This window comes from Thecamonas trahens (genome assembly GCF_000142905.1).
Source record: "Thecamonas trahens ATCC 50062 unplaced genomic scaffold supercont1.7, whole genome shotgun sequence".
NCBI lineage: Eukaryota > Apusomonadida > Apusomonadidae > Thecamonas > Thecamonas trahens.
In genome coordinates this window covers 507,209-521,601 of record NW_013657673.1, presented here as the reverse complement: position 1 = coordinate 521,601, position 14,393 = coordinate 507,209, and the positions used below count along the sequence as shown (strand labels likewise).

At 64.6% G+C, this 14,393-nt stretch overlaps 4 protein-coding genes across 4 annotated transcripts; 1 reads left to right on the top strand and 3 right to left on the bottom strand.

The window, feature by feature from the left end:
* Window positions 1-80: 80 nt before the first annotated feature.
* Window positions 81-2,548, bottom strand: AMSG_01940 (NOP2 protein). Its single transcript, XM_013905984.1, has 2 exons — window positions 2,283-2,548; window positions 81-2,054 (listed from the first exon to the last, which is right to left on the bottom strand). The coding sequence occupies exon 2, from the start codon at window positions 1,671-1,673 to the stop codon at window positions 615-617; it is 1,059 nt and encodes a 352-aa protein (XP_013761438.1). The 5' UTR covers window positions 1,674-2,054; window positions 2,283-2,548; the 3' UTR covers window positions 81-614.
* A 576-nt stretch (window positions 2,549-3,124) lies between these two features.
* Window positions 3,125-5,013, top strand: AMSG_01939 (sperm-associated antigen 6). The gene has a single exon (XM_013905983.1). The coding sequence runs from the start codon at window positions 3,291-3,293 to the stop codon at window positions 4,959-4,961; it is 1,671 nt and encodes a 556-aa protein (XP_013761437.1). The 5' UTR covers window positions 3,125-3,290; the 3' UTR covers window positions 4,962-5,013.
* Window positions 5,014-5,070: 57 nt separating this feature from the next.
* On the bottom strand, window positions 5,071-8,352 carry AMSG_01938 (uncharacterized protein; the record flags this gene model as incomplete). Its single annotated transcript, XM_013905982.1, has 1 exon — window positions 5,071-8,352. Exon 1 carries the CDS (start codon window positions 8,140-8,142, stop codon window positions 5,071-5,073), a length of 3,072 nt encoding a protein of 1,023 aa, XP_013761436.1. The 5' UTR covers window positions 8,143-8,352.
* A 237-nt stretch (window positions 8,353-8,589) lies between these two features.
* On the bottom strand, window positions 8,590-13,757 carry AMSG_01937 (uncharacterized protein; the record flags this gene model as incomplete). Its single annotated transcript, XM_013905981.1, has 2 exons — window positions 8,590-11,468; window positions 11,558-13,757. The coding sequence occupies 2 exons, from the start codon at window positions 13,755-13,757 to the stop codon at window positions 8,590-8,592; spliced, it is 5,079 nt and encodes a 1,692-aa protein (XP_013761435.1).
* Window positions 13,758-14,393: the final 636 nt, after the last annotated feature.

Below are 14,393 nucleotides of genomic sequence, written 5' to 3'. Positions count from 1 at the left end.
GAGGAGATCCCCTGGTTTGTAAGACGAGCATAACTGGGGGGGGGAGGGGGAGGGGGAGGGGGGGGAGGGTAGTCGTGGTCTTCTGCACTATCGGATGTGTTTCTACTGCTTGACAGGCCGGAAACCGCCCTTGCCCTTCTGATGGACACGCTCGGCCTTGCGGCGCTCCTTCTTGGAGAGGGTGATGTCGGTGTTGGAGCGGACGCCCTTGGTCTTCTTGGACGAGTTGAGGAGGACGGTGGCAAGGCCATCATTGCCGTCGTCGTTGTCGTCGTCATCATCGTCGGAGGACGAGACGTCGAAGAGGAGGAGGTCGGCATCGAGGGTTTCGACCTCGGCCACGCCCTCGGGGTTCTTGGCCTCGACGCGCTCGGCGCGCTTGGCAGCGAGCTTGGCCTGGCGCGACTTCTTCTTCTGGTTGAGGCGCGACTGGTACGGCAGGTTCTCGCCGGCACCCTGGTTGGAGATCTTGCGGAGCTTGCAGACGAAGAAGCCCGACATGTTGTGGGTGTGCGGGAAGAAGCGGCGGGCGCGATCCATGTGCGGGTGGAAGCGTCGGGTCTTGAAGCGGGTAAAACCCGGGGTGCCAAACGGAAGGCCGGCGTCGACGATCTTCACGTCACGGAGAGCGAGGACCTTGTCGATAACTTCCTCGTTCTCCTGCACCAGCATGGAGCAGGTCGAGTACACGATGTAGCCACCGGTCTTCGAGTGGGCGTTCGTCGCGTCGATGGCGGCCAGCAGCATGTCGCGCTGCAACCGCGCGTTGCTGCGGATCGAGTCGGCCGTCCGCGAGGTCTTGACCGACGGGTCCTTGTCGATAACGCCTGTGCCCGAGCACGGCGCGTCGAGGAGGACGCGGTCAAAGTTGGAGGCGACCGACGAGAGCGTCCGGCCGTCGTAGTGGCACACCACCGTGTTGCGCACACCCAGCCGGGCGCAGTTGCCCACAATGGCCTTGATTCGGTTGGCCGAGGTGTCGTTGGCAAAGACCACGCCTTGTTGCCCATCCGCGTCGCAATGTGGGTCGTCTTGCCACCCGGCGCAGACGCCATGTCCAGCACAAACTCGCCGGCCTGCGGGTCGAGCGCGACCACGGGCATGAGCGATGCCGCGCTTTGGATGAGGTAGTGGCCCGCGAGGTACTCGGGCGTCGCGCCAATCGGCACCGCAGAGTCGTACACCTGCAGCGCCTCCTTGGACCACGGCAGAGGATCGAGGTTGACTCCGCGCGCAATGAGCGCCTGTGCGAGCACACGGCGCTTGGTCTTGAGCGTGTTCGTCCGGATCGTCACAGGCCGCGGCACGTTGCACGCCTCCAGCAGCTCCATGATCTGCGCCACGCCCACCACGTCCAGCAGCTGGCCCACAAGCCAGTCGGTGTACCCGTAGTACAGCGCAAGGTCAGCCACCAGCTGCGACATGTACTTCTTCCGCGAGTAACGCGGATCGCTCAGCTCGCGGAACTGCATCAGAATCCGCACAACGCCCGAAATCCGAGTGTGCACCATCGCAAGGTCCGGCGCGTGAATCATCTCATCCATCAGCGTCTGGCCCGCGGCCTTGAGCTGTGCCTTGGCCTCGTTCTCCTCCTCGTCCGACGACTCGCTCCCGCCCTCGGCCCGGTGGCCGGTGAACAGGTACGAGTGGTCCTCGCCGTCACCGGCAACCATCTCGGCCTCGGCCTCGGCCGCCACAACCGCCGCCTCGGCATCCAGCCGCCGTGCAGCCTTCTCAATCGGGAGCAGCTCGTCGTCATCGTCGCCAGTCCGCCAAACTCGTCCATGCCCGCGCTGCCAAACTCGTCGTCATCGTCCCCGAGCAGATCCCCTGCCATGCCAAAGCCATGATCATCATCATCATCTGACGCCAGCAGATCCTCCCTAGCCTCGGCCTTCTTGATCAGCTCCTTGGCCTTGTTCTTGCTCTTGGACTTGTCCTTGCTCTTGGACTTCTTCTCCTTGCTCTTCTTGGCCTTATCCTTGGCCTTGTCCTTGCTCTTGGACTTGCCCTTCTTCACAGGCTGCAGCCACTCAGCATTGTCGTCCGTGAAGCTGCTCACACAACCCCGCCCGCCACCCCGTCCAGTCAAGTAGTCCATTCCAACCTCTCATGCGTGAGTCAATGCCCGCCCCTTCACCCCCTCTCCGCCCCCCCTTGTGCTAAGCGCCGGCAATCCATCCTCATCCTCATCCGCCGCTGTTAAGGGCAGAGGCACCACTGCAGCATGCAGAGGAGGAAAGGGGAAGGGCAGTGAGAGTGACATGGCAGGCTATACATACCCAACATCTTCAGAGGCATCCACCTCTTGCTGGAGTGTCTTCTGGCGCTTCTGCTTCCCGTGCGACTCGTCGTCGTCGTGCTTCCTCCGCGACTTGCCCATCGTCGTCGAGTGTTGCTCCACTTGCCCCTTTACTCGATTGAAGGCTCGCAGACTTGCTGCGGCAGATAAAATCCTTCAACAAGCCATCCTTGCATCGCCTGTTCCCCCACTGCCTCTAGCTGCACCCTACACCCGTTCCTCCTCCTCCTCCTCCTCCTCCTCTCCCCCCCCCCCCCTCCCCCTCCCCACCCCCCCTCCCCCCACTTTCCCACCTCATCTACCCTCCCATCATCAACATCAACGAACACAGCCCCATCGCTCACCACGACATCCCTCCCTACCACGACCCAACCCAGTACACTGAAAATATTTTCCCCACCCCACCCCCCACCCCCCACCCCCCACCCCTCACCCGCCCCGCCAACTCGTCGTTCATTCGCCAACGGCTGAACTGCCGACCGGTCAAGCCGCTCACACCCGACTTTCCCACTAGGTACGGAGAAGGGTTGAGAGCTGGACCAGCTAGAACAACTGTATTAAGCGAAACAAGCACCACGACTTGTCACACTGGTCTCGCTGGAATGCGCTGTCTATCTTCCCTCTGCTGTCTGACCCCCCCTCCTCCCCCCCCCCCCCTCCCCCTCCCCCCCCACCCCGCTTTCCACCACCAAATCGGCCAAGTCGGCCAAATCGGCCAGGTCGGCGACATGGGAGGGGGGGGGGGGGGGGCAAAGAGAGAGGGAGAGAGAGGGAGAGAGGAAAGCAAGAGCTTACTCACTATGGGGTGTATATGGCGTGTGCGTGTGCGTGCGTGCGTGCGTGTGTGCGTGTGTGTGTGTCTCCGTCTGCTCTGGCTCTCTCTGTGCGCTGTGCCTCCCTGCCCCTACCCTGCTGCTGTGGTGTGTGTTCAATGGTTCGTGGTGTGGCATGTGATGGTTGACATGACTCGGACCGGTGATGGCAACGGATGGTTGATGGGCGATGGCTATTTGGCAACACAAAAATAATGGACGGACGGACTGTATGGCGTGGGTGTTGTGTTGTTGGTGGCGACAATGGCACGATCTGGTGGCTGATGACGGACATGGGATTTTTACAGCCGCAAATGGGCTCTACGAGGGCGGTGCTGCAGGTGTTCGAGTCGTACCAGAAGGCTCGGGTCTCGTTTGTGCAGACGGTGGCCGAGCTGGCGACGCGGCCGCAGAACATCGAGGCGCTCCAGAATGCTGGGGTCATGTCGCTGCTCCGGCCGCTGCTGCTGGACAACGTGCCGTCTATCCAGCAGTCTGCAGCGCTTGCGCTCGGACGGCTGGCTAACTACAACGAGGAGCTGGCGGAGGCTGTTGTTGCCGGCGACATCTTGCCGCAGCTAGTGTACTCGCTCGGTGAACAGAATCGATTCTACAAGAAAGCGGCGGCGTTTGTCATCCGGGCGGTGGCGAAGCACTCTCCACAGCTTGCGCAGGCGGTGGTCGACTCGCGGGCGCTGGAGGAGCTGGTCATTTGTCTGGAGGAGTTTGACCCTGGAGTCAAGGAGGCGGCGGCGTGGGCGCTCGGGTATGTGGCGCGGCACAACGGCGAGCTGGCGCAGGCCGTGGTCGACGCTGGCGCCGTGCCGCAGCTTGTGCAGTGCGTGCAGGAGCCGGAGCTGACGCTCAAGCGGATTTCAGCGTCTGCGCTTGCCGACATATGCAAGCACTCACCCGAGCTGGCGCAGTCTGTGGTCGACGTTGGGGCGATTGCGTACCTCGCGCCCCTCATCCACAATCCGGACGCGCGGCTCAAGCGACAGGTGTGCTCGGCGCTGGCGCAGATTGCCAAGCACTCGGTTGACCTTGCGGAGCTGGTGGTGGAGGGCGAGATCTTCCCCAAGGTGCTCAAATGCCTGCGCGACGTCGATGCGCTGGTGCAGAAGAACTCGGCGACGCTCATCCGCGAGATCGCCAAGCACACGCCGATGCTGGCGCAGCTGATTGTCAACGCCGGCGGAGCGGCGGCGATGGTTGACTATGTCAACGAGACAGCAGGCAACGCTCGGCTTCCGGGCGTCATGACGCTTGGCTACATCTCGGCGTTCTCGGAGGCCCTGGCCATGGCGGTCATTGCCGACAAGGGCGTGCCGCCCATTGCTGCCGCCCTCGTTGCCGAGACCGAGGACCATGTCAAGGCTGCGTGCGCGTGGGCGCTCGGCCAGATCGGGCGCCACACACCAGACCATGCCAAGGCGCTGGCGGACGCCAATGTCTTCCCCAAGCTCCTCGAGGTGTACATGGACCCGGCATCGTCGGAGGACCTGCGCAACAAGTCGAAGCGCGCGCTCAAGTGCGTCCTGCAAAAGTGCGTTCACCTCCCGGCGCTCGACCCACTCCTCCACGTCGCCCCGCCGAACGTCCTCAAGTACGTGGTCGGCCAGTTTGCCAAGGTCCTCCCGCACGATGTCCAGTCGCGTCGCGACTTTGTCACCAACGGCGGCTTGCAGAAGATCCAGGAGGTCGACGCCGAGGCCGGCACCGAGCTCCGCGCCCACATCGACGTCATCAACTCGTGCTACCCGGCCGAGGTCGTCCGCTTCTATGCTCCGGGCTACTCGCAGACTCTGCTCGACCAGATTGACAACTACCAGGTCCCGTCGAACTAGCCCGTCATGAGCGCGGTGTGGCGCGCCTCCAAATGAACAACACAGTCCAGAACTATGGGGACTCGGTTCGGTGGCTGTCACGCGCACCACCGTGGCATGTTTCTCTGTTTTACGGCTTCGCCGCTTGCAGCTTGGCGTAGCATGCGTCGCATACCCTGACCGGCTTGGGCGCCGACGAGAGCTGGGCCCGCGACGTCGAGCACGCCTTGCAGAACACGCCACCGCACGATCGGCAGTGGTGCCGTCGTCGGGTCATCGAGAAGCTGGTAGTGCAGCCCATACAGTCGGACGTGGCCGAGTTGGGCACCCACTTTTTCTCCAACGCCAGTGCCGCCTTGGCCTCGAGCTCCTCCTCGAGGGTGGCGACGGTGGCGAGCAGGTCCGAGACAGACTCGGCGAGCGACTCGGTCCGGGTCTGCTGGGATGCAAGTTCCGCCTCCAGCTCCTCGTAGAGCAAGTTCCGGTCTGCCAGCTGCTTGGCGACAGACTCGTACTCGGCACGAGCGGCAGCAGCGGCGGCGGCATGTTGCGCGTTGGCATCGGCGAGTGCGGCAGCGTTGGCGGCTTGCGCCTCGTCGGCGGCCGCGGCCCGGGCTTCGGCGGCCGAAAGGTCGGCGGCGAGCGCGTCGCGGGCCGAGGCAGTCTCGCGGACTTGGTCGGTAACGCTCGCAAGCTCTTTGCTGACGCGCGCGAGCTCGGCCTCGGCAGTAGTCCTAGCGGCCTGGGCCTTGTCGAGCTCGCCGCGGGCGTTGTCGAGTTCGGCCTGGGTGCCTGCGTGAGCAGCGGTGCTCTTCTGTAGCCTGGCATTGAGGCTGTGGATCTGCTCCTGGGCAGCATCGCGCTCGGCGCAGGCCATCGAGAGTGCGTCGGCTGTGGCCGCCGCCTCTGCGGTGGCAGCCTCGAGCTGCAACTCGAGGTTGTTGGTGGATCCGAGCTCGGCCACCAACCGCATGTTCTGCTCCTCGTACTTTGTGACGGCCTCGACCTTTGCTGCCAGCTCGGCTTCGGCGGTGGCCAGAGCTGTCCGGACGTGATCGACCTCAGCCTCGAGGCGCAAGACAGTCTCAGCCAGTGCGTCGAGTTCAGACTGCTTCTCCTCCAGCGCCGCGTGTAGACCGTCGGCCGCAGCCTTATCGCCAGCTGCAGTCTCTACGACAGCATCACGGGCGATGCGGACGCTGTCAAGTTCGGCGCAAAGCCTCTCATTTTCGGCAGTCGCGGCATCGCGGGCAGAGATGGCGTCGTCGAGTTCGACACGCAGGCCGACCAGGGCGGCTCGCGCCTGCTCCAACTCGCTCTTCGTCTTGTCAAGCTCAGAGCCGCGAGAAGCGAGGGTATCGGCCAGCTCGTGGCGGAGCTGCGAGATTGCGACGGCGTGATCTGCTTCAAGCGCATCGCGGGCTGCGATGGCGGAGGCTAGGTCTGCCTGGAGAGCGTCGCGGGACTCGACCGACTCGGCCAGCTCTTGGCGGAGCTGCGAGATTGCGACGGCGTGATCTGCTTCAAGCGCATCGCGGGCTGCGATGGCGGAGGCTAGGTCTGCCTGGAGAGCGTCGCGGGACTCGACCGACTCGGCCAGCTCTTGGCGGAGCTGCGAGATTGCGACGGCGTGATCTGCTTCAAGCGCATCGCGGGCTGCGATGGCGGAGGCTAGGTCTGCCTGGAGAGCGTCGCGGGACTCGGCTGACTCGGCGTAGGTGTCCTGTGCTGCGACTAGTTCGGCCTGGGTGGTGGCAAGATTGACTCGAAGAGCTTGACAAGCCTTGCTCGACTCGGCAGCACTTGCCTCAGCAACCGCAACGGTGTGCTCAAGACGCTGAACATGGCCAGCGGCAGCAGACCGATCAGCTTCGGCAGCCAGCTGGGCATCAGACAGGTCAGCCTGCAGTTGCGTGACCTGCGCAGTGCTGGTCTCGAGCTCGGCTTGCAGGGCGGCGCTCTGGTCGGTGGCCCGCGAAAGAGCCATTTCCAGATCTGTCTTTGTGTCGGCGGCCTCAGCAAGGGCGTGCTCGAGCTCACTGATGCGCGCCACGGCCTGCTCGGCGTCAGCGCCAAAACCTGTGCGTGCCTCGGCGAGCGCAGCCTCAAGTGTAGCAGCACGAGCGTGCGCCTTCTCGGACTCACGGCGCGCATCGTCTACCACAGTGTCAAGCTTAGCCCTGAGGCTCTGCATCTCGGCATCAGCGTCAGACTCGACTTCTTGAACCCTAGCTTCAACCTCGACCTCGACCTCGGCCCTGGCTGCCGCCGCTGCCTCGGCCTTGACAGCCTCTATCTTGGCCTCAACCTCGGCCTCGACCTCGGCCCTGACTGCCGCCACAGCCTCGGCCTTGGCAGCCTCTATCTTGGCCTCAACCTCGGCCTCGACCTCGGCCCTGACTGCCGCCACAGCCTCGGCCTTGGCAGCCTCTATCTTGGTCTCAACCTCGGCTTCGACCTCGACCCTTGCCGCCGCCACAGCCTCGGCCTTGGCAGCCTCTATCTTGGCCTCAACCTCGGCCTCGACCTCGGCCTTGGCTGCTGCCGCCGCCTCGGCCTTGGCAGCCTCTATCTTGGCCTCAACCTCGGCCTCGACCTCGGCTTCGACCTCGACCCTTGCCGCCGCCGCCGCCTCAGCTTTTGCAGCCTCAAGCTCGTCCGCATCGACCGCGCGCGCCAATGCGGCCTCGGCCATCACCGCACGCTTCTCCACCACTTCCAGATGTGTCTGCATCTCTTCCAGCCTCCGACGCGCATTCTTCCGCACAGCTGCCACTGCGACCGACACATCAGACCCGTCGGTCTTCAGCTCGGCCTCGGCCTTCGGCTGGGCCTCCGCCTTGGTCGCCGGCTCGGCCTCCGCCGCCACAGCCGCTACAGCCGCCGGCTCGGCCACGGTCTCGACCGAGATTCTCGCCACATCGGCGTGCGGTTCCCAAGAATCGTCGAGGCTCACATCGCCTGGATGAAGGTCAAACCAGACAGCGGCCTCGAGCGACCGGATCTCGTCCAGCAGCTTGCCACGGAGCTTGTTGTCGCGCATGAGAGCCTTGTCGAGGTAGAACGCAGTAAGGAGCTTGATGACCGAGGATGCAGCCTCGATAGCATCACCCAGCGCGCATGCCACCAGAGCCGCACGGATGAACGCCCGTCCCCGGCCGAGCGGAGTGCGAATGCCCGAGAACTCGACAGCGTTGGCCATGGCCTGCTTCGCTGCCGGGGTGAAGAGCCCCTCGGACGCCGCTTTTCCAGCCAATGAAAGTACTCGCGCTTGCCGCGAAAGATCGAGGTCTTTCCGTTGAATCCATGCATCAGCGCAGCCTCGAGCGTCTTGCACACAAACGGCAGCTCGGGCCAGTTGTCGGCGACCACGACCTTTTCGCCACTCCTGCCCGCGGCCGTCGCCCCCCCCTGGCACCGGGCTCGCCCCCGTTCCGCGCTCTCGCCATCTCCCGCAAGTGCTCTGCTGCCACCACAAAGTCTGACACAAGCTCATCCGCCTGGCTCGCTCCGCTGCTCATGCCCGCCGGCACGGTCGTTGGCAACGAGTCAAGTGCCCGTTTCGGCCGGCGCTTTTGAGCTGGCAGTCGAGCGACGGGTGCAGGACATGGAGGCCACATGTAGGTGTTATTGAGGGGGTTGGTAGCGACTACCGGCGGCGGTGTGACCGAGGCCGCCGTGGCTTGCCGTCGCCGATGGCGCCCACGCCCGACGATCGCGGTGGCGACCCGATGGGCGCCACGCCGGACGGCGGCGCAACGGTGTTGGTCCGCGGCGGCAACCCGATGGCGCCCATGAGCGGTGCACCAGTGCTGGCGTCAAACGCGCCCGACGTGAAAGGGTTCGACGAGGTGAACGCCTGGTTGCCGAGCGCGGCCGATGCAGGCGGTGTCTGCACAAAGCAAGACGGGGCCCAGAGGTCCGGAAAGAGCGACGACGATGCACCTGGGGCGGCTGACGGCGCGCCAAACAGCGAGGTCGCGGGCGGTGCGAGGCTGACTCCAGCTTGCGATTGCTGACCGAGCGGCAGGCCTACCGCCGCCTTGGGCGGCGTCGACCCGGTGTACCGCCCACGGCCACGGCCCGACGGCCGCGCCGGCGTCACAATCGGGTCCGACCGGTTCGGCGCGTTGACGAGGTCGTCGTCAGAGAGGTTCTTGCGGATGCCACCACGCCCCGAGCCGGGGGGCACGAGAAAGGCAGTATGGGCCCCGGGGCTGCTCGCGCCCGGCGGCCCGACCGCCTTGGGGGGCGAGCCGATCGCCCCAAACGTGCCCGGCGCATGCACCGGCCGCGCGTTTCGCGGCTCGCGCGCGGGGCTCAGCGGCACCGCCATTGCCTGCGACGGCTTCTCGCTCACAAAGTATCCATCACGGAACGTACCCTTGCCGATGTCCACCGAGTCGAGGAGGTATGCATCGCGCCCGCCGTGCTCGGTGCGACCACTGCGTTCTTTGCGGTCCTTACGGCTCCTTCGCTTGTTTTTCTCGGACCGCTTCTCGGACCGCTTCTCGGACCGCTTCTCGGACCGCTGCTTGCACCGACGGTCGTCGACTAGGCTCGGGGGTGGTGCCACCTGCTGAGCTTCCGCTCGAGCTTGCGGCATCTTAGCCTGACGGGCCCTGGTAGCTTCGGAGCGGACCTTGGCTTCGCGGGCCTTGACCGCCTCCATCCGGGCCTTAGCCTCGCGGGCCTCTCTCACCTCGGCACGCGCCTTGGCCTCGCGGGCCTTGATCGCATCCTCGCGAGCCTTGGCCTCGCGGGCCTTTGCGGCCTTTGCGCGAGCCTCGGCCTCGCGGGCCTTGACGGCCTCGATGCGGGCCCGAGCTGCGGCCTGCTCAGCGGCTGCGGCTTCAGCTGCAGCCTTGGTCTCGGCCTCGGCCTCAGCCTCAGCCTTGGCAGCTTCAGCTGCGGCTTGGGCCTGGGCCGGCCCATCTGCGGCGTCGACGTCATCGTTGACGTCAACGTCGGCAGCCTCCTCCGACTCCGAGTCGCTAGCCTGCCCGATTTCGTGGGCAATAGCGGGCGACTCTTCACCGTCCTCTAGCGGCTGCTGCGCAATTGGCGGAGGCCGAGGGACTGTGCCTGACGGCAACGGCTTGCTCGGCGACGCCGGCTTGTTGGCTGCCTTTGCCCGCGCCCCAGCTTCGGCCTCATCGACTGCGGCGGCGAGGAGCGCCATCGGTGTGTCGCTGGCACGGAACTTGACACGCGCCAGGACGGCACCCAAGAGTGATGAGATGACGACAAGAAGGATCCAGCGGGTTGCCGAAGGTGCAAACGAGACGTGCGCGGCGCAGGCCGCCAGCGTTGCCGGCGCCATCGTGCCCTCTACAGTAAAGACAAGCCGCCCGCCGCGCGAGGTGGCCACCTCGAGCTGCGCCTGTGAGAGCAGAGTCGAAAAGTCGGGCGCAAACGTGAGGGTCACCTCGTGGGATGCGCCCGGGGCGAGGACAAACCGCTCATGTGCCGAGTGAACGGAAAAGGCACTTGCGCTCGGACCGATGACACCGACCTGGACAACTTCGGCCTCGACGTCACCAGAGTTGCGGAGAGTGAACGAAGCCGTGACGGCCAGCGCCGCCGAGAGCGACGAACCGTCGGTGAGGAGCGAGTGCACGGCGTCGTCCGAGGCGCATGTCTCCAGAGCAGCGTCGGGCAGCGCGAGCTCGAGCTTGTCGAGCACGACCACCGCACCCCTGGTGAACGATGAGACTGTCTTGGGTGACTTGGGCCGCAGCCGCTTCTCCACAAACTGGAGAACCGCCTTGCCGCCCGTGCCCGTGACCGGGAACGAGGTGACCAACGTGAGGTTGGACCGGACGTGGACGGTGGCGGCGGCCGGGCCGGCGGCGGTCGGCTCAAACATGATTGATCCGATGGCAGCCGAGCCATGCGGCTCGACAACAACCAGCGACGGCGACGACGAGAAGAGCAAACCGCTTGGCTCGACAAGTGCAAACGGGCCCGAGTCGCAATTCGGCGACTCGGGCAACTCGAGCGAGCCCGAGGTGAAGCCGTCGGCAACGTTGGCATCGCCAAAGCAGGCAAACGCATCGAGTGCCGATCCGTCGGGGCCGGTCACGCCCAGGAGCGCAAACGAGACCGGGACGTCGGCAGGGTTGTACACGGTGACTGGCAACGAGGCCGAGCCCGAGACATGGACGAGGTCAAAGACGAGGATGGCGTCGGCGTCGCTGGGCGTCGACGCGTCGGCAGCAGGCGGCGGGAGGAGGATCGACGGCTGAACAAGGGCGGCGCGGACCGAGATACGCGCACCCTCGACAACGTCCGAGGCAAGGGTCACGGTCCCGCGGATCGTGGTCGAGGCTTTCGAGGTGATGCGGGTCCAGATGTCGGTGCGCCGCGAGAAGATGCGGGCGTCGGCCTTGGTGAGAGGCGTATTCGGCGGCGAGGCACGGACGGTGCTCGCCGAGTCGAGGGCCGACGTGAGGGCGGTGGTGAGAAAGTTCTGAGTCTTGGGCCCGCGGGCGGCGTCAAAGACGACCGAGCCGATACAAACGCGCTCTCCCGGTGGCAGCTGTGTGACCTTGAGTTCGGGCACGACGCGGACGTCGGATGAGGTCATCGAGGTGAGCGTGAGCGTGCGGTCGTACGTGTTGCGGGCGTAAATGTCAGCGCCAGGAACCAGTCCGGGAAGGCCGGGCCGAAACGGACAAGCGACGGGGTGAGATCGAGCGAGCCCGAGATGGCATTGTAGTGGACCGGGATGTCGAGCGTTTCAAAGTCGGTGGCGACGGAGATGGTGCCATAGGCGTCGGTCACGCCTGCAGCGGTGAGCTCGGCGATGAGAATGGCCGAGTAGCCAGCCTTGAGGAAGAACGGATCCGGGGTGATCGCGGCGGCGGCTGTGTCATCGTCAGCGGCGTTGGGCGTCGCCCTGGAAGGGTTGCTCGGCTCGGCCGGGAGTGCAGCAATGGGCGTGGTGTAGCCAAAGGCGTTGGAGATCGAGTCGAGGCGGATGACAACGTTGGGCAAGTCGCAAGTGATGGCGTGGACGGTGAGCGAAATGGGCGCCGAGTTGGAGAGGTTGAACGAGCGGGAACGGACTTCGTCGGCGCCAAGGAGGCCAAAGTCAAGGACCGGGGTCGTCACGCCCTCGAGCGGGGTGCCGTCCCACTCAGAGGCAGCGGTCGAGCCTGTCGCGTTGGGATCCCGCGCCGCCTGCGAAGAGGGTGCATCGGACGTCGGGGATGAGTGCGCATCAACGATGTCGTAGTCGAGCTTGCCCGAGTAGGTTTGGAGAGGAATGGTGAGGACTGAGACGTTGGTGCGGAGAACAAGCGGGGTCGAGTAGACGAGCGAGCTCGAGTTTGCCTTGAAGGCAATGGAGATGATCGGCGCCGAGGCGCCTGGACGCAGGATGCGGTTGGGGCGGAAGCTGGTGATGCGAAAGTTGGGGTCCGGCACGTAAGCCGAAACAAAGATGATTGCCATGGGGAACTTGTTGGTGAGGACGAGGACACGGTGCGTTTCGACAAACGGCGGCTCCGAGACGGCAAACGAGGTATTGCGCGACGAGAAGCCGAGCGAGCCAAAGAGGACCGTGGCCGAGTAGCCGACTTCGAGCAAGGCGCCGGACTCTGCGTAGACAGAGAGTGTGTGCGGGATGGACGGGAAGAGCGAGGTCTGGGGTGGGGCAGTCTGGATGACGCCTTGTGTGGCGCCGGCAACAGCGTTGGAGGCACCGCCGGTCTGCGGCGGCGAGACAAAGCGGCGCTCGGCCTCCGAGGCCGAGGCAAAGTCTGCCGAGGCATCGGCCTGGGTGGCGTTGGTGGCGATGAGGAGGCACGAGGCAAAGGTGCCTTCGGTCTTGCCGGTAAAGGTGAGGACGGCGATGACGAGCGACGACTTTGGCGCGACGGTGTTGCGGGCAAAGCGGATCCGAAGCGATGGCTCGGGCTTGGGCAGGTACACGTCGGTGATAAGGAGCGGGACCGAACGGGCGTTGTAAAGGATGAGGTTGAGGGTCTTGGGCGAGTCGGGCGAGGTGATGTGGCCAAAGTCGAGGAACGAGGGCTGGAGGTGGAGGCCGGCGTCGATGACAGTGATGTCAACCGGGAGAAAGACCGACTGGGCGTCGGTCTTGATGTTGACAAAGGCTCCGGTGTAGGCCCCAGGGACCGGCGAGGCGAAAACGAGCGAGCCGACGTGCGACGAGCGATGAGGCGGGATGTTCCAGGCGCGGTCGCGGAGGTCCGAGTTCTCGGGGAGGACGTGGAGCTCAAAGGCAAAGCCCGACGACGAGATGTTGAGCACACGAAGGTCCTTGTCTGGGAAAGGGTTGAACAGATGCAGCGGGCGGGTGAGGCGCTGCTCGGGGAAGAGCAGGATGTCGACGAGCGGGTCCAGGTGGAGCGGTGACGGCGTCCCGGTTCCAAACACCGGGTACGGGATGCGGCCTTCCGAAGTGACGAGGACAATCTGCGATTCGACCCGGCCAAGGTCGCGCGGTACAAAGACGATGGGGATGGAGGCGTTGGAGAGCGGTGGGATTTCCAGCGGCAGCGTGACCGAGGGGAAAAAGTGGATCGAGTCGGTGACCACCTTTTCGATGACAAGCGGCGCGAGCGTGAGGCCATTGATGACAAGCACAGGCTTCATCAGCGGCGATGCCAGCGGGCGGGCTTCAAAGTTGAGGTGTGGCGGCGAGAGGCCAATCTGCTCGGAGAACCAGGTGTGACCATCAACACGGAGCCTAGCCTCGGCTGGCGATCCAGAATCACCCGCAGGCAAGTTCGAGACCGCAGGAGACGATGGCGACGAAGCAGCTGTAGCGAGCGCTGCGATGAACATGACCGCCACGACCAGTGCGGTCCTAGCCGTTCGTAGCATGATGAAACAAGTGTAGCACACCTAAGCCTTCAACTCTATAGATGGGACAGGGAGGATGGTGAGTTTGGGTTTGGATTGTGGGCTGGGCTAGCCCTGTTTGGTGGAACTGCGTGTCGTGTTGTTCGACGAACAGCTCTTGACAGTACGATTTCTCGTTCTGCACCAGGTTGGACGGCCAAGGCACAGCAGGCGATTGTGGGCAATGGGTAACGAATACCCACCTTCTTCCCAAGAAGGGGGGGGGGTAGGGAGTAGTAGTGTGGCGATGTCATGTTCAACACGGTGTGGATTAATCTGTCCACTCGGTGCAAGGCGGGGGGGGGGGGGAGGAGAGGTTGACAAGCGTTGCCTTGAGCTCATCGTTCGACTCGTGGACGTTGCTTGAGCACCTCGCGAAAGTCGCCCACAAAACTGCGCACTCACAGAGTTGCGCTCGCCTACCACCGCAGACACAAACTCCGACTCAACCGCTCGCGCGTACATCTTCTCCACCATTGCGATGTCAAACGGGTCGTCCGCCGTCGACAGCGCACGCGCCACAGCCTCTTCTTGCCGTTCGCACGGGTTCGGCCTCGCCTGCTCCACCAACTGCTCGTC

Coding starts and splice junctions, on each gene's coding strand:
- AMSG_01939 (XM_013905983.1), top strand. CDS start 3,291: ATGGTTGATGGGCGATGGCTATTTGGCAACACAAAAATAATGGACGGA.
- AMSG_01940 (XM_013905984.1), bottom strand. CDS start 1,673: ATGGTTGCCGGTGACGGCGAGGACCACTCGTACCTGTTCACCGGCCAC.